At 39.9% G+C, this 20,928-nt stretch overlaps 1 protein-coding gene across 1 annotated transcript in view; it reads left to right on the forward strand.

Annotated features, from left to right (window-relative positions):
- LOC104467406 (teneurin-1) overlaps window positions 1–20,928 on the forward strand; it is a gene marked incomplete at both ends in the record, with an annotated part of 112,242 nt that overhangs the window by 32,932 nt on the left and 58,382 nt on the right. The window contains 3 exons of the mRNA XM_010081174.1: window positions 1,695–1,880; window positions 5,379–5,525; window positions 16,770–16,986. Of these exons, the coding sequence (XP_010079476.1) occupies window positions 1,695–1,880; window positions 5,379–5,525; window positions 16,770–16,986 (550 nt within the window). The remainder of the gene's footprint in view (window positions 1–1,694; window positions 1,881–5,378; window positions 5,526–16,769; window positions 16,987–20,928) is intronic.

Consider the following 20,928-nt stretch of genomic DNA (forward strand, 5'->3'; position numbering starts at 1 on the left):
CCCCAGGCTCAGCACAGTTTTTCGTTTGAATATGTCAGAGCAGTCTCTTTCCTTGTCTCATATACTCTTTTGCAGGAATATCGTCAGCCAGTGATGTTTATCTTGTACTCCAGTATAACACAAGTTCCTGTCTGAATAGTAAAATTAATTAATTTTTTTTTATGTAGCTGATTTTGGCTTCCTCAGGATGGTACTTCACAGTTGCTTTTACTGAATTTTATCTTAAGTTTGCCATGCCTTCTGCTGCTGAAGGTAATTTTGAGTTTGACCGTGCTCTTCCATTTGTTAATAATTCTTTCAATTGCACTCTGTGCTGTCACCCTGGCTGTTAACAAAAATAAGGGCTAGACTCTAACTTGGGACAGAGCCTGGCGTGTCTGCAATGTCACTGCACAGCTCCATTTCTATGAACCTTTTTTCTTTGTGTTAAAATGATTGGAATTGATAAGATTTCAATTTAAACTTTAAAAACTTCGCTTGGTATATACAGTGACAGCATTTGTCACTACAAATGTTTTTATGAATGTTTATACACAGTAGTTCCAAGCTATAAATGATCATTGTTTAAAATCTGTCAAGGGAAAAATCTTGCTACAGCTAAATATGTAACAGTGACATTTGAAATCAGAGCAGACACGATTATTTGGCTTACGCTTGTAGTGCTATCAGCTGCTTTCCGAGAGGAAGAAGGAGGTAACATTTCTGTGGCAGGTTAATTGCAGAATAACAAGAAAATTCTGTCTCTTGACACTAATTATTCTAAATAAATTCGAACTCCATAGAACCCTTTTATAATGAAGTTATTCTTTTTCACAGAACAACTTTAGTCTAAGTGGCAGTAGAATTGCAATTGGCATATTGTGATGTATTGAAACAATTCAGGACTTTCATTCCACTTCGCCATAAGTGGCGTTCTGCAGTGCCCAGGTAGAGAAACTGTTCTGAGTGCAATGAAGGCAGTATTCCTGTCTTCCCGAAACAGCTTTTGTGGTTTCTTAGCAGTTGACTCATGAGAGTCAGGAAGGAAAAAAAAGTTTTAATCCTTGAAAGCCATTTTAGAAGGAGGCAGATCTGTGTGGCCTGTAAGTCATGTAGTATTGTGTACTGCTGTCAGAGTGGGGTGCTTGCTCCTCTTCTTCCTCACTGTTATCTTTCTGTTGTCTCTTCTTACTGTAAGTGAAGGCGATTTTGCCATCACTACAAATATCTGAATATCTCGCAGACTTTTGCTTGTATGTATTTAATGTGCCACTTTCTCCTTTAATTCAGCTCACTTGCTTTATTTGAGTGTCTAAGAGATTTCAGAACTGAGCCGGTGGGATCTATGAACTGTTTTATATATATATATATATATGAACTTTAATAACATGCTGTTATTAAAGGTCGTGGCTGAAATCAGTCCAAAGATACGGACTTTTTGTGCCATTGTTTGTCTGCATTAGACCTATTGCCCTACCATATGCAAAGCCATCGTCTTTGCATTCTCAACCCCAAACAAATAAATGATCTTGCAAGTAACTGCTAAAGAAGGAGGCAGCCGGATTGTGTAAGGTCTGTACCGGGTGATGAAATCCCATATTTGATCTGATTGATTAGTGATATTAGTATAGAATTGATTAAATTTAGTATCAGTGCAGAGTCTCTGCAGTATGAAACTACTGTTCCACGTGATGTATTTTTGTAATCCCGCGCAGAGCTGTGTACCCTGGACTGCGGCAGCCACGGTGTCTGTTCCAGAGGGATATGCCAGTGTGAAGAGGGCTGGGTGGGACCAACCTGTGAAGAACGAACCTGCCACTCTCACTGTGCTGAGCACGGCCAGTGCAAGGACGGGAAGTGTGAGTGCAGCCCTGGATGGGAAGGGGACCACTGCACCATTGGTAAGGCTGTTTTATACCCCTAGAAATAACATACATAAAATCTTAACCAGTTATACAAAGATTTGCCATAGCCATCAGTCTGATTCAAGTCCTTTTGGAAAAACAGAGACCCAGAATCTGGCCAGGTGTAAAGAGATGTCTCTGCTTGTCCCACAGAATAGCAATTTACTGCAGCTTTCTGTTTAGAGGAAATAACATTGATGAATAAATTTTTTGAAAAAACACAAGAAAGAAAGATGTCTCAGTCCTGACATATCTTTGGGTTGTGTTCATATGTGAACTTTGAGCCAGGAAGGTAAAAAATGTTTAAGAAATAGAAGATGTGAGGGGATGAAGATATTATTCACGTTAAGTAATTTTTGCATTAAATCTCATGTCTGAGGATTTACATATTTGACTTACAACTAGAGGTGGTTTTTCTATAGCTGGCTTCTAACAATATTCCTAGTGTAAGGTAAAGCTTTCAGATCTTTTTAGAAGTCTTTACTCTACTATACAAATGTAATAGTTATATTTTTAATGACATACAACAGGTTTTTGCAAATTCTAATACTGTTTCTCCTTAAAATGTCCCAAAGCAAGATTATTCATGAACATTTTAATTGTTTGTAATAGTAGGGTATCTACTTTTCGGAGGTAAGCAGCATAAGCTTTCATGCTTGCTTCTTGAAAAAAAAAATAGAATGCTTTATCTTATCATTTTAAGATAGTTCATTCACTGGCTCTAGAATTTACTGAATCAGATTTGCTAAATCAAGAATTAGGATGGTGAAGGAGGAACAGCTTAATTAATTTTCTAAAGATTGTGTAGAGCAAATCGAGAAAAGGACCATAATGATTAAGAAGATAAATAAAACTGCTCTCCACATTGTAGGCACTGCCAAGCTGTCCTCTGCATGCTTGTCATCAAATGGAGAGCAGTCACATGCCCAGTGTGTTTTGATCACTGTAGCAGGAATAGATCTGACTGCAGTGAGAGGGAGACACTTTATAGCTAACCAGCAGGTGGCAAGTCATAAGCAATTGGTGTCTGTATTTTCATTTGGGTGCAGAAGTTCAATCCATCTCAGTCTTGTTCTTTTCTCTTTTAAGCTCACTACTTAGATGCTGTTCGAGGTAAGTTTTTCATATCAGAATTGTGAAAGAATAATGGAAAGATACAAAAGTATTGGGAATGGAGTGGTTTGTGTTACCTGTTTTGTTTGAGCTTCTGTACTGCTAAGTTCCCAGAATAGAGAAAACATTTATGGAGACAGAACAGAGAGAGACTTACAGAAATAAAAATGCAGTTTTTAACAGTGTGCTCCGCTCATCAGCAAAGTTGGAGCAATGTAAGAGTGTTTCATGTGGCCATCTGATGTGCTATGTTAGGCAAATCAGATTTTTGCTCTCACCATTTCAAAGTAATGACGGAGCTGAGGACTTGCTCTGAATCGTGTTGATCCTGTCTTCCATGAGAACAAAAATCTTCATATTTTTTGTCATTTGTGCTTGAAGTGTGTTCCTTTGGTAGAGCAGCACACCTTTCTAAGAGCTGCCTAGGCTAGATATGATCTAGTTCTCTTGAAATCATTTGATACAAGAGTTAAATTTGTTGTTGTTTTGTGTCTGGTGATGTTCATTTAATTTCCCTGCCTTGCCGCGGGTCCTGCTTGGTCATGTCAGCACAAGCACCGTCCCCGAGTTTGGCAGCGGTCCCTCAGTCCTCACTGTGCTGTGCAGAGCGATGATGCACATTGCCCCTCGCAAAAATGCTTCTAGCTGAGACATCAACCTAACCAATATTCCAGAAAGATCTGGGTGTTTATTTTGCATTTACTATTTTATCTCTTCAAAATTAGATAATAACAAAAACATGTAGGCATTCATTTGGTTACATTTATAGTGTTAGAGGATAACCACACACAGCAGCAAAATACAGTCGTGTACAAGAGATGGATTAACTCAGCAGGACAGTGAACTGACATGGAACAGCATCCCCATTACCCAGAACAGCTCTTGCATCCTCCCCTTTCCCTCAGCTCCCTGAAAGAGGCAAATAATGGGCTTTTATAGCATATCTGGTGGTTGCCAACCTCACGCTATTTTAAAGCAGCAACTTCCAGAATTCCAGTGTGAGAAAACATTGCACCCATCTCCCGCAATTCCGAGCAAGAGGGTCAGACTCTCCGGTCTCCCTGTTTGCAGATGTGATTGATAAACTGTGCTGAGGGAGATGATGTAAAGTTGCCGGGAAGCGTGCTGGGCTGTAAGTCACAACCTGACCGACCAGTCGTGCAGATTCTCCGCCTCTCTGGACTGCTCCTCCAAAGTCCTTGTGGAGCATCCTGGGGCTGCCAAATGCATATGCAGACCAAAGCCTCCTCTTTCCTCGAAAAAAAAATTCTCTCTGAGAACACATACGTGTTGATGTTCACTATGGAGTAGAGAAGGGCTTTCCATTCCTGTATGTCCGTGCTGGGAAGAAGGAAAGAGCCCTCGTAGAAGGGATGCCACTTGCACTGTTAAGCTTTTTGCTGAGCTTCATCTATTTTCCTTTGGCTCCGTGTGTGACACGGTGAGGATTTGACGAGTGTCTGAGCTGGCACTAAACAATGCAAGCAGATGGACATGAGTGCACACATCCAAGAGACAATTCCTCTCTCACTCTCACAGGCAAGAGATCTAGCTGAGAATGTCCAAATTCCTATTGATTCAGAGTTTGCAAGTATATAATCCAGAGGATGCTACAGTCCTTGTTCCAGTTTTGATCTAGGATCATAGCCATGAAGGTGCTTGTCATGTTTGAATGGGCTAGAATGTGGAGGAAGTGGAACTGGCCATTGGAAGGAAATGCTCTCTCATTTGCCTTCTGTGGAAAGGGCTGTAGCATAAATCAAATTGGCTTTTTTCTCTGTCAGCTGAGTATTTATGAACAGAATAAAAAAGGTCACCTCCACTCCCTGCAGTGTGTAGGATTATGTCCACAAATGCCAGTTTGTCATTTAAACAATATTTTCCATGTATATATTTTATATAAACGTCGATTATGTATATACCTTCCTTTGTGATCTACAACTTATTTTTCAATAAGTAGAGAAAGAGATGGACACGGCAGACTGATAAATGTCTTCTTATAAGTTTACTTACTTTTTTCCTGCACACAAAATGTTACACACTAAAAAATCCTCATTCCTCACTCAGAAGTGACTTTTGGGCAAGCAAAGGGAGGGACCAGGATGAGGATTTTTCCCTGTTTGGCCAAAGATATAAATGGCTTGCAGCGGAGCTGTGATTATTTGAAGGCGGCAAATCCTCAGTCCTCACTCAGAAGTGACTTTTGGGCAAGGATTTTTCCCTGTTTGGCCAAAGATATAAATGGCTTGCAGCGGAGCTGTGATTATTTGAAGGCGGCAAGTATAATGCTACATGGAAGAATGTTAAAGAATAATTGTAACTGTAAAAGAAGAGAAGAAAACTCCACCATGAAGGCTTCTTTTTTACATTTTTCTTTCCTAGATGGGTGCCCAGGTCTCTGTTATGGGAATGGGAGGTGCACTCTTGATCAGAACGGATGGCACTGTGTTTGTCAAGTGGGCTGGAGTGGCTCAGGATGTAACGTTGTCATGGAAATGGTGTGTGGAGATAACCTGGACAACGATGGAGGTATGATACATAATTCATGTCTCTTTGTTTATTTGTCACATCCTTGATTGTCATTTGAATCTGTAGTTTTGGTCTATGTGTTCCTTTTTTATCACAGGATGTCAATGTTTGTCTGTTTGCTCAAGACAGTTGTTCCACTGACTTCATCTGAAGCAGTGCAGTGAGGGAGCAGAGCTTTGTGGTACGTGTTGTTCAAGGCAAAAATTATGTATGTGCCGTACCTATCATCCCAGTACTTGACTTTTTTCTTTTTTTTTTTTTTAAAGTGTAACAAGTAATTTCTTACGTCTCCTTTCTACTCCACCTCATGTTCAAGATAACCCTGTCACCTATTTCAGAAAAGACAGCCAATGGATACCCAAATGAAAAACCTCTGTGCCTGTCAAAATGCATCCAGCATTTAGTCCTATGTTAATATTAAATGAATACATTTGCAAGCATAAAGCATACATTTAGAGATGTTTTTTTAACATTAATCTCTTTCTTAATGTTTCCACTGACACACAGTGCAGTTCTTGCAATTATCTGGACTTACATTTAAACAATTGTTAACTAAGCTGGTGCAGAAAGCATGCAGAAGGAATTTATGAAAGTACCATAAACAGAGCCTTGTGCTAAAATAATTTTCTCTTTTCTACCAGGTGAACCAGGGCATTTGGCACTAGGTGCTCCCTACCTCAGACCACTATAGTCTTGATTCATTCTAAGGCTAAGTTTTAGCTTTGCTGGGAAAAACACAGTTTTTTCATAAGTTAGTCTCTGCCTCCTTTCCAGTAGTTCATTCTAATACATGAGCTAGTGCATTTTTTTCAGGAAAAATATCCAGGCTCCCTTTCACATTTACCAGAGGGAGAAAAGCCACGATGTTCTTCACTGATTGTTCTCTGAGTTAATTATTTTTCCTATCTATTTTAGGAATACTCATTTACTGGACAGTCAGGAAGGACTATTGCTTTCCTCTCCTTTACTTAGTACCATCCTTTATGGTGTGTTTGCCCCTCCACTCAGAGCCGTGCAGCTTTTTCATTCAGATTGTCTCGTTCTCATCTGCCCCAAGCACAGTTACATTTTTTTTCCCTTAGATCGTACACTGAGCTGTATTGAAATATATATTATCTTCCTGTGCCACACTTACAGACCTTCTCAGCGTCCTGGGTGAGATCTCACAGCCCACCGTAGTGTCAAACCTGAGTATAATGATTGTCTGTTTTCTTTTAGGTCATTGATAAATGAAGCTTGATTTAGGGCCAAGAACTGAGGTCATTGTGGGACCTCAATAGAAACACTCTGACTCAGTGATGTTTCTTCATTTACAGATATATTTTGAGATCTTCTGATTTTGTATCCTGCGGGCTCTAAGACCATGCTGTCCTTTGGCAAAGGCTTCCTCATTTCTGAACCCCATTCAAAATCACCTTCTTCCTCCTTATCCTTCCTTTTCCACCTTATTTCCAAGACCTCTAACAACCATCTCTGCTCCTCGATGCCGGTGTGCATCCCTTTCACACAGGGTCCCACAGCTGGCATCGCTGCCCCCCACGTGCTTTCCCATCTGGCCGGTGCTCTCCCCTGCTGTCCCTTGCTCGCCTGCACTCTTAAATCTGTCCACAAAAGCCCTGTTTAGCCTGTAATGTATGTAAAGCATTTGCTGATACACTCCGTGAACTGGCTCCATATAAACTGCCCTGTGTTGTGATTTTGGGTGCTTTATATTCTGCAATAATGCTGAGTTATTGAAAGAGTTGGCAGCTTTAACTCTAAATCTCCTTGAATTTGTCAGTTTAAGGCAGACACTTAACATCATTTCACTGCAGGTTTTAAAAGCAATTTTCTTTTTCCTTTTTAATGGCAACATAACATGGACTAGGACAGCTCTGTTGACATTACAATTAGAGATAAGTGCAGAGAGAAATATTTAATTAATCTGACTACTACAGATGGGCTAAATGTAATTAAGTTTCCTTCACAATCAATTTTATATAAGAAAATAAAATTATATCTACATATTAAAACCACTTCTCTTTATATATGAAGTTCATAGGACCTGATTTGGCATAAGCATAAATTCGAAAAATTCCCCTAAAGTCATTGGAGTTATACCAGTGTTACAGTAATAAGAAATCAGAAGCCAATGCCCAGTGTTTCAGGGTTTGTGTACATGCACAACAGTAAAAACAGAAGTTAGGATGGAGGCATGACATGACCTGTTAAGTCCTGTTTGCTGGGAGGTTGTGCCTTAAACTACAAGAATATTATTGTGGCTTAACGAGTTACCATCCATCAAGCTCCATAACTGGATTGGGTTCATAAAGCTGGAAGCTATTAACATCTTCACCTGCAGTTGTGGTCAGAGCATGCACTCAGGTGAGTTACAGAAACTCAGCTGACAGGTAGTAACTTCCTAAGCCCTTAGGATCTGATCGCATTCAGTCAGTGACACGTAGCCCAGGAGATCAGTCTCTAGCCCTAATTCAGTGCCGTTGTATATTCTAAGTCGTGGTATCCACACCTAGCAAAAATCTTATTCATCCAATTGTGCTTAAATCAAACAATTATACCTCAGTCCTTAGGAGATGTTTTGTGCTTCAAGTTTGTTAGGAGGAAGCCACAGCCGAAGCTGAACAATTATTATTTCAAACAAACTCTAATTTCAGAAGTTAGTCAGAATGATAATTTTTTGGTAGTTTCCAGTTGATTTATTATATGGTACTTTCAGACTAAAAAACTGAGATTTTTACTATAGAAAAATACATTCAAATACAAGGTGGAAAAAACATATTAAAAAATTAAGTATTTTATTAATTCCAGCTGTAAGGATTGAATAATGTAATTTCTTTGTCATGAGGAAGTGTTATTAGTTGGTCTGTAGTAACAGCACAAAAGCTTAGAGAGGGGGGAAGCCTTGAATTCCTTTCTAAGGACTGGTTTGTTTGTATAAAGGTAAGCCACAAGCATATTCACAGGCATCCCAGTTCTGCAGACGCCGAAGCACCAAGTCCCCCATCAGTGCAGTTGTCCATGGTGGTGAGGTTAAACACGTGCAGAAATATTTTCCTGAGCAGGGACAATGCTATTTCTTTCAGAGTCCCATTAGTATAGGCTGTACTTGGACCCTGACTGTACCATAACTGCCTCTCCCGTTCCATCTCATAACTCTCTGTTAGCTTTTTCCTCCTCGCGGGCTTAAGGGCATGTTTACCTGTTCAAATATCACTACAAATATCATTGCAAAGGTCTTAGCATTATAACAGATGCACGACGGCATGCTTTGCACTTGCTCTTGCGGAGTGCATCTGCAGTCTGTTAGCAGTGTGATGTCCACTAAATAATGCCAAGAAGTCAAGCAGATGTCCTTTGCGGTGGGGCCTTTCCCTCGCCGTGGCTTCCCTCAGCATCTCGTTATTCCTCATTCCTTAGTCTCCTTCTTTCATTGTCAGCACTGATGTGATTTCATTTTCAGTTTATTAGATGACCATTCAGCTCATCTGAGCAGGTCATTTTCTCTTGTCCTGCCGTTACTTCAGACTCATTTGGAAGCTTCAGTAGCTCCAGGAGATTGCTTGAAAGCTCTGCCGAGTCCCGCACAAGCGGGTGCTGATGTCCCAGGCAGGGACAGGACACGCTGCCGCAGTGCTGGGATGCGCAGGGGGGCTCGGCACCGGCTCTCAGGTCATCCCCCCACACACTATTTACCCACAATTTACCCACTGTTCTGACACAGATTTACATTGCTGCTGCGCACGCAGGTCTTTGTCTCAAGCTGAAAGTTGCAGCCTGTCACTCCCATTAATTTCTTTGGTAGGGATCTTTCTTTTAAATTTGCCTGGATCTCTTTTCATGGTTTTATTTTTCTTTGGTGAATCAATCTTGGCTGTTTGTTTTTAAGGAAAATGCTATTTACTACAAGCTTTGAATTCTGTTCCAAATATCCCTTCAGTCACTTCAGACAGTTATTGTAGCTTTCCCCAAGCTTTTCCAAGCACAAGAAAATATATGACTCAGCACAGCCTTCGGCTGATAACCAGTGCTGCTGAAATATTGATGTATTTCTGACCCATCCATTGGCATTTTAATAACCTATCCATCACAGAGATATTGAGTCCCTATATAAGTAATATGCTATTATTACACAGTATAAATAATACTGATGGGAATGGTTTTCATTGTTGCTGAGCAGCGAGGGCTCCCCAGGGATGCCTACGGTTTCTGGAAACCGTACCCTGATATATTTTCATTTTCCTGTGCGTAGAAGGCCAAACGCTGCCAGTAGTCACTGGATAAAACACTCTGCAGCCTTTCCACTGGCACACTGGTGGGTTTCAATGTCCTTATGCAAATGCCAGTGATCCCAGTTAACAACCTCACTATGTATTGCTATGTATATATGCGTGCTAAGTATTACAGCTAAAATTTGAGAATTGGTTTGGATTAATGGATATGAATAGAGACTCATGATGGTTGCTGCTGCTTCATCTCTTCTGAAGTTCCTCTTTGATTTGGTTTGCTTAGATTCCTGGCAACCTTAATGGGTCTTAACTGAGCCCATGGTGAAACAGGTTGGCATAGGCGTTATTTAATGCTTCTTTGAGATCTGGGGAGGTGGGGGGGGGCGGAAATTAAAAAAACACCAACCGCAAACAAGCAAATGTAAGTGAAAGACTCCTGTGGATTTTTTTTTTTAAATAACAATAGTATTGAACAGTTGATCATGCCAGTGTACCGAAAAGCTCAAATCCTTCAAGTGCTGAGCAGAACACTGTTCAGTTTTTTTAGGTTGTCTTGCATAAAGGGTTCACAGAACAAAATCTGCTTACTGCAAGGAGAAACTGAAAGCCCATTTTTTTACTTTCTGTGAAAATGTTCTGGACATAGTTCTCCCAGCTCCATCGCTGGCTTGTGCTCACTGGGACCAGTATGGAGGGAGCAGGAGAGCACTTACGCATCTCTGGGTTGCTCTGCAGCAGTGAAAATGGAGGTCTGGTATTGCTTATACTAAATGTAGGATATTGCTTAGAGATGGGCTTCATTTTCATGTGGCAGAACAAGTACATTTATTATTAGTATGTGTGTTTGTGAGTGTGCCTGCATACATGTATGTGTGTGTACCATGTAGGCATATACACAACTTCTTGGAGTATTCTGCGTTTGGCATTGACCGTAAAACTTCAAACCTATTGTAGTTAACATCTTTTCCATGTATGACAAAGGCTTGAAGTGGTCAGAACTCTTCTCTTTTAGTGAACTCTAAAACAGAAGAGTCACAATTTCAAGTATTATTGCCAGCTGCTTACTTTTTGCTTGCCAGAACCCGATGATAGTGGAGGGTTTATTAAAATAACTACCCCAGTAATGTGGGAGGTAGAGTCTGATTGAATTTGTCATTTTCATAGCCAGTGAATAAAGCGTCTCAGTGGTTTAATAGAAGAGAAGTGGCTGTGAAAGCTATTGCATGCTGCACTGCTGAGCTGGGGAAGCCACCGCTGCTGAAACCAGAACCTCTTTGTTCTTTGCGTCCCTTACCACTGACCCCAGCCAGTCCCTCTTTAAGTGTTCTCAGGTGTTCCACCACCTAGAGAATTTGGACTAATTGTGAACACGGATCCATTTTCAGCAACGTGAGTTGTTGTGGTATTCCCATGTTTGCAAGGAATTTGAGGGTAGATGAGAAGAGCCAGGATTTGAGAAGTAGAATGGCATAGAGCTGTTCATATCAAGCCCAAAATACGTGATTTGTTTCATGTTCTTGCTTGTAGCTTAGAGCTGACAAAATGCCTCTTTCTTTTCCAAATTTATTTTATTTTATTTTATTTTTTTTTATTTCTATTTTGTTGAGGATATAATATAGATATTATGCAGCATATGGAAAGGTCAAATACAAAACATATGAAACACAATCACTGTAGAGCATTAGAGAATGTGCTGTACCTAGCACAAACTGAGCCTTCCGTGACTGCAGCAGAAACATAGCTGAGGAGGTAATTTCTTGTTGCATTCTTTCCATCCTATCAAATAAGAAAAATATATATATATAAATGTAAAAGTAAGAAAATGTATTTTGTTTGATGGAAAACATTGTGTTATTCCATTGACACAAACTCCTGACACAATAAATATAAATATCATTCCTTATAGAAAGCTGCCTGAAAGGATCCCTTCCCCAGCAAGGAAATGGGAAAATCTTGTCCTAATGCTGTGAGCTACAGCAATGCAGAGAGGAGTGGCGTGACTGAAAACAGAGCAACTTGTTTTGGCATGCTCTGCCTTTTCTTTGAGGTTGTTTAAATTATTTAAGATTGCTGTGAGGCACTTTTTTTCCTCAAGTGGATCTCTGTGAATTCTATTTTAGCAGTAAAATTAAAATAATAATTGTCTAATTTACTTACAAAAACAAAAATCCTAATACATCATTATTCTTTGCACACAAAACAAGGTACCTGGAAGATGTGAAACCATCGTCTCAGACTCATTAAAATGTGAATCACTTTGTCTCAGACTCATAAAAATGTGAATCACTTCCTTATGTGATCTGTAGTGCACTGTGAAGGTGCTTGACTGCCTTTTGTATAAAATAAATAAATAAATAGAAACTAATAGCAAACCAAAATCATTTACACCTCTGTAATACATTTCAGTCTGCACTTATGCTGTGATGCACTTTGTGGTAATTGACAGTAAAAGCTTCAGTATACAGGCTCCCCTGCTGTATGAATTACAGTTTTTTGCTGTTTGTGGTAGTTTGTTCATACTCCTGAATGTTGTCTCCTGAGATTTCAAAGAAACCCTGTTGTTTTCTTAACACAGTGAGGTTTTTTAATAGTTGGTTCCTGATATGAAAACTTAACAAAAAAATGTGGTGGTCGTTGGTTGAGAATTGACTGATGTATTTGTAGCATTTTCCAGTGAATGAGTTTGATGTTATAAACAAGATTTAGTTGTTTTTCTGGGTTATTCTCCTGGATTAAAAATCACATTTCAAATAGGATTGGCTTTTTGAAAATGTTATCCTCACATGCAGTTACTAACATGATTTGTATTATCATAAACTGCCTCCATATGTAGCTTGTGATTCTGTACCAGTTTTACCTGGTTCATTTTATGGGTATCATGATGAATTACAGTCGTTTATTTTTTGGGGTTTAGATTTAGGGGTTTTTTTTTCTTTTTTCTTTTAAATGGTCTAAGTTAAGACCAAAGTCTCAAATCAGCCTAAAGTGGAATAAAGATTTTGTTTTGGCTTCAGAGTTCTCTATTTGCCCTGAAACGGGTGTTTTATTCTTTAATTCAGCACAAAGTGTGAAAAATATTTTTTTTCAGTTTTATCCCAGTTGGTTTCTTTTCTAAATTTTGTTTGATTCTTTGGAAAAAAGCTAGAAGTTGCATTCTTCAGACAATTCTAATTCACAATTCAACATATACCCAGTGGCCCGACCCAGGCCTGACCCAAATACGTGGTGTTAAGAGACTGGAGAGAGCTATTTTATGGGTATCATGATGAATTACAGTCGTTTATTTTTGGGGGTTTAGATTTAGGGTTTTTTTTTTCTTTTTTTCTTTTAAATGTCTTAAATCAGCCTGAAGTAGAACAAAGATTTTGTTTTGGCTTACGAGTTTTCTATTTGCCCTGAAATGGGTGTTTTATTCTTTAATTCAACACAAAGTGTGAAAAATATTTTTTCAGTTTTATCACAGTTGATTTCTTTTATAAATTTTGTTTTATTTTTTGGAAAAAAGATAGAAGTTGCATTCTTCAGACAATTCTAGTTCACAATTCAACATACACCCAGTGGCCTGACCCAGACCTGACCCAAATACGTGGTGTTAAGAGACTGGAGAGAGCTGGTGCTGCTGCACCTCCTGCCTCACTGCCCATGGAGCATCTTCTCCAAGCCTAGCATCGCTCTTCTGTTTCATTCTGCATGGTTGAGAGCGGAGATTGAAATAAATTGTCACCTAATCAATGAAAAGATTAAAAAATTTCAAAAATAATAAATACATCATGAGAGAGAGAGAGAAGCCATGAATGATAATCCATAACCTGGAAGACTCCTACTTTGGATTCACGTTTATATTTTGGTTAGCAGTTTCTTCCTCTGACAACTTTGTAGTCTTTGCTCACAAGGCTAGAAGCTATTTCTTCCTCGGACGACATTGTAGTCTTTGCTCACAAGGCTAGAAGCTGTTCCTGGTGTATCCAGTGGTTTGTACATTCATTGTCAGGACAAATGCCATCCTCACCATGGGTTACTCAGTTATGCTTCTGGGACTTCACACCCCTGCTAATGGGAAACCCACCCTTTGGTAGCCCTGAGAGCCTGGGGAGGCAAATGAAACCAGGTGCAAGTAATTCCGATCCAAATAACTCCATTAGCAGAACTTAGAAGAGTTTATAAGCTAGTCACTTAGCTGCCAAGTAAACTGCAAAGAAAAGGTGAAAATTGACTCTGACTGGAAGATGGGAAACTGCTTTCCCTTTACTTGCGTTCTTGTTGTGTACAGCATGAATGCCCAGTGTTTGTTGCCAGGCATGTGAGCTGTTGACTGAAGCAAAGAAGAATGAGGACTCTATTAGAGAAAGCAAAGTACTTAATTGTTATTTTCATAGCTATTTCTTTTCTAAGCAAATCTTCATATTCTAATATTTCTATGAATTTTCACTTTTATTTCTTACATAAATGAGAGAACCAGGTCAGCTCAGTTCCCACATCTAATGGCTTGTTGACAAGGAAAAAATTAATCAGAATAGCTACTGTGGAATAAATTACTCCAAAATAGCTTCCCCATGGACGCTGTTATTCTGAAATAAGTGTGCCTTTTTTCTGATTAGTAATTATTCTGCCAGACCGATGTTTGTCAAGTTTCCCAGGTAGACAGCAGTCAGCTTGTAGAAATTAGTACCTTCCAGAAAGTACCTTGACTCCTTGAACAAGACTTGTTAGTGCCGTAACCATTCCACTGGTAGACACCAGCCCTGAAGGGCTGCACCTAACCACATCAACTGCCTTCTGCAGGGATCTTCACTGGTATATAAAGCAAAAGCAAGAGATTTCAATTTCTTCATCACTTTTTCAATTCTAGCAGAATTCTTTCATATTTGCAGTCTTGGAGAATCTGCTAGTAATGTGGTGTTTTTCAGTTCACTTGTGCAGAATATAGAGAGTTTAATTCCTTGGACAAAAAAGAGGAAACAATAAGAGGAGATATATTTTCCTTCCAGATCTAAGCCTGCTCTTCAGGTTTCAACCCAAAAAGCTCATTTGTTTTTTCATCGGAACACAATGAATACCCCCCTGGTTCAGACCGTTAGCTCCTCCATCCGCTTCCCGTGTGGTTTTGTTTAGACTGGAGGCCCCTTACTGTTTCAGCTTCCTGGTTTCCTAGCAGATTTCAATAGCTTTCTAGGTTTTCCTGAATATAAAGTGACTGCTACGCTCAAAGTCAATAAGCTCAACGTTGTTCTTTTCCCACCGCTGGCAAATGGCTGTTATCTCCAGGACTGAGGAAAGAACTTCAAAGCATGCACTGTCCTATAGCTATGCCATCTTTCCTGGATCCAAGGGTCTTAGATTATTGTTGCTAGATATCTACAGTTGCCCTTGGCTCATTATCACAAAAACTAGCCTGCTCTATCTGATTTCCCCACTGCAGTAGGATAGATTTGTTAATAATTTTTGCTTAGCCAAGCAATTACCTTGCTCAAGGTCAGGCGAAGATTTTTAGATTCCACAAAAGCCCATTTCATTACAATTGTTTGCTCTGTAGAAGGGCTTTTGCTTTCTTTTTGAAGTGAATATTTTATGCTGTTATTTACTGAGCATTCACACGGTGCAGTGTGCTCTATCGAGAAAAGCGCAGAGTTGGCTGAGGGTTGATCTCACACCCATTAAAGTCAATGACAAAACTACAGCAGCTTCCCTGATAACGCGGTTTGCCCCGAGGAGGTACGGTTTTATGGGCACCAAAGCATTGGTAAGAACACAGCATGAAAAGTCAAAGCACGAAGTGCAAATATCTGACAGTATGTTGATCCTATAGCATTCCAGTTTTAACACAAGGAAAATCCATACAGTGATATGATGAGTCCACATTTATCCAGACCGACCTCGTTAAAAATACAGAGAGATGTCTTTGTTGGAGGATAAAATGCCTTTATCTCGCTTTATATGCATTAGTGTGCTTGTCAATCCAGGCAAGTTAGCAACTGCTAAGTCATAAAATGGATATTTTAAAAAGATAGTTGGACGTTTTACTGTATCTTGTTAAATCTGTTTCTGGTTGAGTATGTAAGTTGGGCCATTTGGACATCTAAGCTGCTAATAGAAGCAAAGAAATGCCAATAGCCCAATTTTAAGTTTTATTTAGGGGCTTAATTTACATGCATTTGAGTGCTTCACTTTTCTTTGTAATTTTTGGACATTTAAGTAGGTGAATTTCACCCACAAATGTTGCAAGTTTGTCTGTGAAAAAAATGTCAATTTTTGAAAAAAAATCCATTATTTCTTCTCTTTTTCTTACTTGAAAATGGAGGAGGAATAGGTTTATTTTCACTTTCCAAATTTGCTTTCCTGGTGCAAACACCCCTGGAGAAGGCTGTATCTGTCAGGTCACTGGGACAGAGCCTGTATCAAGGGTGTATTTGTGTATCACCAGCTACAGAACGAGCGTAGTCATGATTCTGCTCTTTTTGGACCATTCCAGTATTGCAACCAGTAAATGAAGAGTAAACATCCTACAGCACTAAAAAAACTATTGTGGGGCTTAAAATAGAAGCCAGACAACTGTAACGAGACCCTTTTATATTACTGTAACATTTCAGAGTTCATTATTGCAGACTGGTCAGCAAATGTATATTCTTCACAGGTGTGAACAGCCAGTAGTGACAATAAAGGACTATTAGAGCCATCGGCTGCACTGGGTGGATCATGCACCCGTTGGACCAACAAGTGTTGTGTAGTGATTTTCTTCTTCTGCCTGTTCTGCAGTGAAGACAGTCCCTCTCTTCCCTATTCCCTTAGTTTGCAGGTTCTTTGCTCATTGTCGTGTGGGGATTTTAATTTTAACAGTGTTAATGACTAGAGAGAAATACCCCTCCTGGACTGAGCGTGTACGTTAATGCTCTATTGAATTTGAATGTGTCGTAATCAGCATGCCTTCCAATTGATTGCGTACCTCCTCTCCAGCAGTAAGCACGGTGGTTTGTTCTCAGAATCACTCCATTTCCTGAACTTTCCGTTCTCTCCGTTTTAGATGGCTTGACAGACTGCGTAGACCCCGACTGTTGTCAGCAAAGCAATTGTTACGCAAGTCCTCTCTGCCAGGGTTCCCCTGATCCCCTTGACCTTATCCAGCACAGCCAACCGCCTTTCTCTCAGCATCCTCCAAGGCTCTTCTATGATCGAATCCGATTCCTTATTGGGAAGGAAAGCACTCATGTAATCCCAGGAGATGTCTCATTTGAGAGCAGGTGAGTTTTCTTTTAGACAAAACACTTTTCTGAATCTTGAGAACTGCAATGAAATGATTTAACCAGGAAAAAACAGTGATACCTGGATAGCTGAGAATTCTTCACGGGTGATCAAAAAAATACTTAAAAGGATAGCAAACGTTTAAGTCCCAACAGCTGACGGTCTCGTTTATCAGATTCTCGTTGCTACCTATCTAGTTCATTAAAATGTCACAGCAACAAACTCTACTACTCTTATTAACAAGACTGTGACTGTTGTGGAAGGTAGTCTCGTACTTATAAAATCAGTGGGGGGAAGTCCAGCCCTTCGTGCTGTAGATATATATAATGGCGGGAAGCAGAAGGACAAGTTGGATTTGTATGCGCTGTATTAAGTCACCTTTCTGCCCAATAGAATTTGATTGCTATTTGCAGTGTAATAAATTTAACACGTGTCACTTGCATAAAATCCAGCTACCTAATTAACTAACTTCTTTGGTGTTACTACGTGTTGGTAGACCAGTGTGGAGTTTACCATTTTGTGCTGCGGGTGGCTCTCAACCTGTCATGCAAAGAGCATAGTCATCTCTGAATGTTTGTGAGATTGGCTTGCCCTTTAACGGGAAAAGACTGCAGGAGGAAAGGGGCACTTGCTTGCTCAGAAAACCTGGCAACACGTATTTTCTTGAACATTTGAAATATAGGGGCATGTAAGTTTTTATGCTGTAGTTCACCTGGGAAACTATAACTTACATGCTGACAAAGAGATCTGTAAATCTTCTACATCACCTAACCATTACCCTGTCAACTAGGCCTATACATTAGATAAACCATGTTCCAGTAATAAGGGCATAAGAATTTTTTTATTTTCACAGTACAGTACATAGCACTTAGGTTACAACCTGAACTTCATTCCATAGCTGTGTACAAATTCAGTGCACTTTCTCTTTGCAACTTATTAATTTTTAATATAGTCAATATGTAAACAGTGTCTTTATTGATCTGAAATACCTAAACATTTAATCACTATTAATAATGTAGCAGGATGTTATAAATATGGAGAATAATAGGGCATGAAATGAACTCCATGAAAAGCACCCACCTGGCGATGGCAGGTCTCTCGCTGATGGAACCATGCCACTGCACCTGCTGCAAAAGTCCTTGGCAGGCTGTACGCAGTTTAAATCAAAAGTCACCAGTGGAAGATTTTCCTCATCAAAATGGCTCGCAGTGAGGTGTTTTCAGAGAAGAGGTGAGCACTCAAGTTGCCTTGTACAGCGTTCTGTGACACTGCAAATGTTAGCAACCAGATTGCACATAATCCCATCAACATGCTTTTATAGATATAAGGAACTGATCTTCTAAAGCTATCATTGATGGGATTTAACTTGGATTTAAAAGCTTTTTCTGTGTCTAATATTTTGTTTCTTTACCCTGATATCTGCCATACCTTTGAAGAATGAAGAACAGCGAAGGCTTGTATGTGAGCAGCAGCCCACCCTCACCATGGTTTGATACTTTATACCCCTAAGCAATGCGCCTTGTACTTGCCATTGGTGCATTGTCCACACCCCAGATATCATTTCATAGAATCACAGAATGGTTTGGGTTGGAAGGCACCTTAAATATCATCTAGTTCCAACCCCCCTGCCATGGGCAGGGACACCTCCCACTAGCCCAGGTTGCTCAAAGCCTCATCCAGCCTGGCCTTGAACCCCTCCAGGGATGGGGCATCCACAGCTTCTCTGGGCAACCTGGGCCACTGCCTCACCACCCGCACAGGAAAAAACTTCCTCCTAATGTCTAATCTAAATCTCCCCTCTTTCAGCTTAAAACCATTCCCCCTCGTCCTGTCACCATACTCCCTGATAAAGAGTTCATCCCCATCTCTGCTGTGGGCCCACTGTAAAGAAATTTCTAGTTAGTTTGGTGAGAAGATCGTTGGGATTCAGATGAGACTGTGTCTTTGGAACCAGGGCAGTGCCTGGGGTCTTGCACTGCGCCATGTCTCCTGGGTTTTGTCAACAGTAATCTGCAGTGTGCTGGGCACCCCGAGGAGTTCATCAGTCCACACTTTGCTTGATCCTCAAGTCTTCCAGGCTGTTGAAAAATTGCTCATCCATAAGTCAAATATTATTAAAAACTAACAGAGTTTTCCTCAAGGATGACAGATCTCAGAAGGAGGCAACAGCTTAGCTCTGCTGCCTCCGTTCAGAAATCTTCCTCTGACATTGTCAATCTGACTGTCATCTAGTGTCTGTTCTTCACTGGGAATTAAGATTACTTTAGAAAGACAACTGTTACTACAGTAAAAAAAATGAGAAATCTGTGGTCCTGCCTATCTGGTACAGACCAAAGAAAGATTGGGGGTTTTTAATCTCCTTTTGGCTATTGCCAAAAAGGTTGTGTCCAGGCAGGTGATGTTAAGCCATGGCTGCCTGCAATACCACTTACTTTGTAGCACGGACGGTTCAACAAGAAATGTTGGAAGGATTGGGTGAAATAGTGGCATTCATTTATTTCAGAGCACTGGTGTCCATTCCCACTGGTGGTCAAATTTTGCAAAGCCCTATCTGGCTTTTTTTTCCTCTTATTTGCAAGAAATCTCTGTGACCATTACAAAAGGAGGAAACATCTATCCAGTGGTTTCAGTCTTCTGATTGAAATTACATTGTGCAGTGTTTTTACTGCACCATAGGTCAGTGGAAGTCCAATATGGGTGATGTTTGCTTGAATCTCAGTATAGGTAAAGCCAAAGTGATGTTGAATAGATTTGAGAAAGCTATCAAAAAATGGTGAAGATTACCTCTGTCCTTCAGACTGAAAACGTTTTGTCTCTGACATTTCCTGGCATTTTCCACATAATCTGAAATAATAAAATTAGTGTTCTGACAACTGAGGGGTCATCTATCCTTTTGCATTTGCATCTTAAACTTTAGGTTAGATCTAATTTTTTAACATTTGGCTTCTTCAACGCAATGAGGGTGTTGTTACGTTGAGCTATGGCTAAATACGACACCAAAATTAATGTTAAGGAGCTAAATGTTTTCAAAACATATTTTACTTTTTATTATGTGAAAGCTATGCCATTTGTACTGGGTTTTTACAAACTTAAACTGTGACATACTGAAAGGCAGATTAGACACATTCTGAATAAATGGAAATGAACTTGCTTACATCAGGAATGGGTTTGACCTGCTGCATGTAGCAGGGTGTAGCAGATTAAAAATGTTTTTATCAAGTTCTGTTCTCAGGAAGGTTTTGAGCTTGTTTCTTTGCTGGATATTTTTGATGCGTGATGCTGGCAAGCTAGTTGAATCGCTGCAAATTGCCTACAAAAAGGGTCCAGTGTATGGTACTGAATTAATTGCCCTTCAAAGGCTGCTTACAGCAACACTGTCGGCAGGAAAACATGAATGCCTTCCTAGCCTTTAGCTTAATTTCTCTGACTGCAGATTTTGATCCGAAATGTAATACAGTAAATGACATCTTCTGGTAATGTGACACTTGCGAATTCAAAAGCTGCTTGACAGAGTTGCACACCTGAGCCTAATGTCTCAGCCTGAGGTGCTCGGAGAATGTTGGCAACTTAACACACACACAAAAAAAGCAAAAAAAAAATAGCAGATAAGTAGTAGTAGAGCACGGCAGAAAGGTAGTGGAATAATGAGATGCTTTACAAGTAGTGAAAGAATGTTTCTAGAATTTAAAACTTCTATTTATATTTTAAATTAGAGATGTCAAACAAACTGCCTGACAGCAGAGAGCTGAGACCCACAGAGCTGAGATCCTCAGCTACACGTGGAATGACCCATGAAGCATTGACAGAAATCCTACTTCTTTCAGGCCACCTGCAACCCATGGGAATCTCTGCTTTCTCTCGAAAAGCCAACTGCTCCCTCTGGAGTTGCAGATTCAGTACAGCTTGCCAGGGGACTAGAAACATTTTTAATGCATTTCAAA

Source organism: Pterocles gutturalis, unplaced genomic scaffold (assembly GCF_000699245.1).
Source record: "Pterocles gutturalis isolate BGI_N339 unplaced genomic scaffold, ASM69924v1 scaffold8499, whole genome shotgun sequence".
NCBI classification, from domain to species: Eukaryota; Metazoa; Chordata; class Aves; order Pterocliformes; family Pteroclidae; genus Pterocles; species Pterocles gutturalis.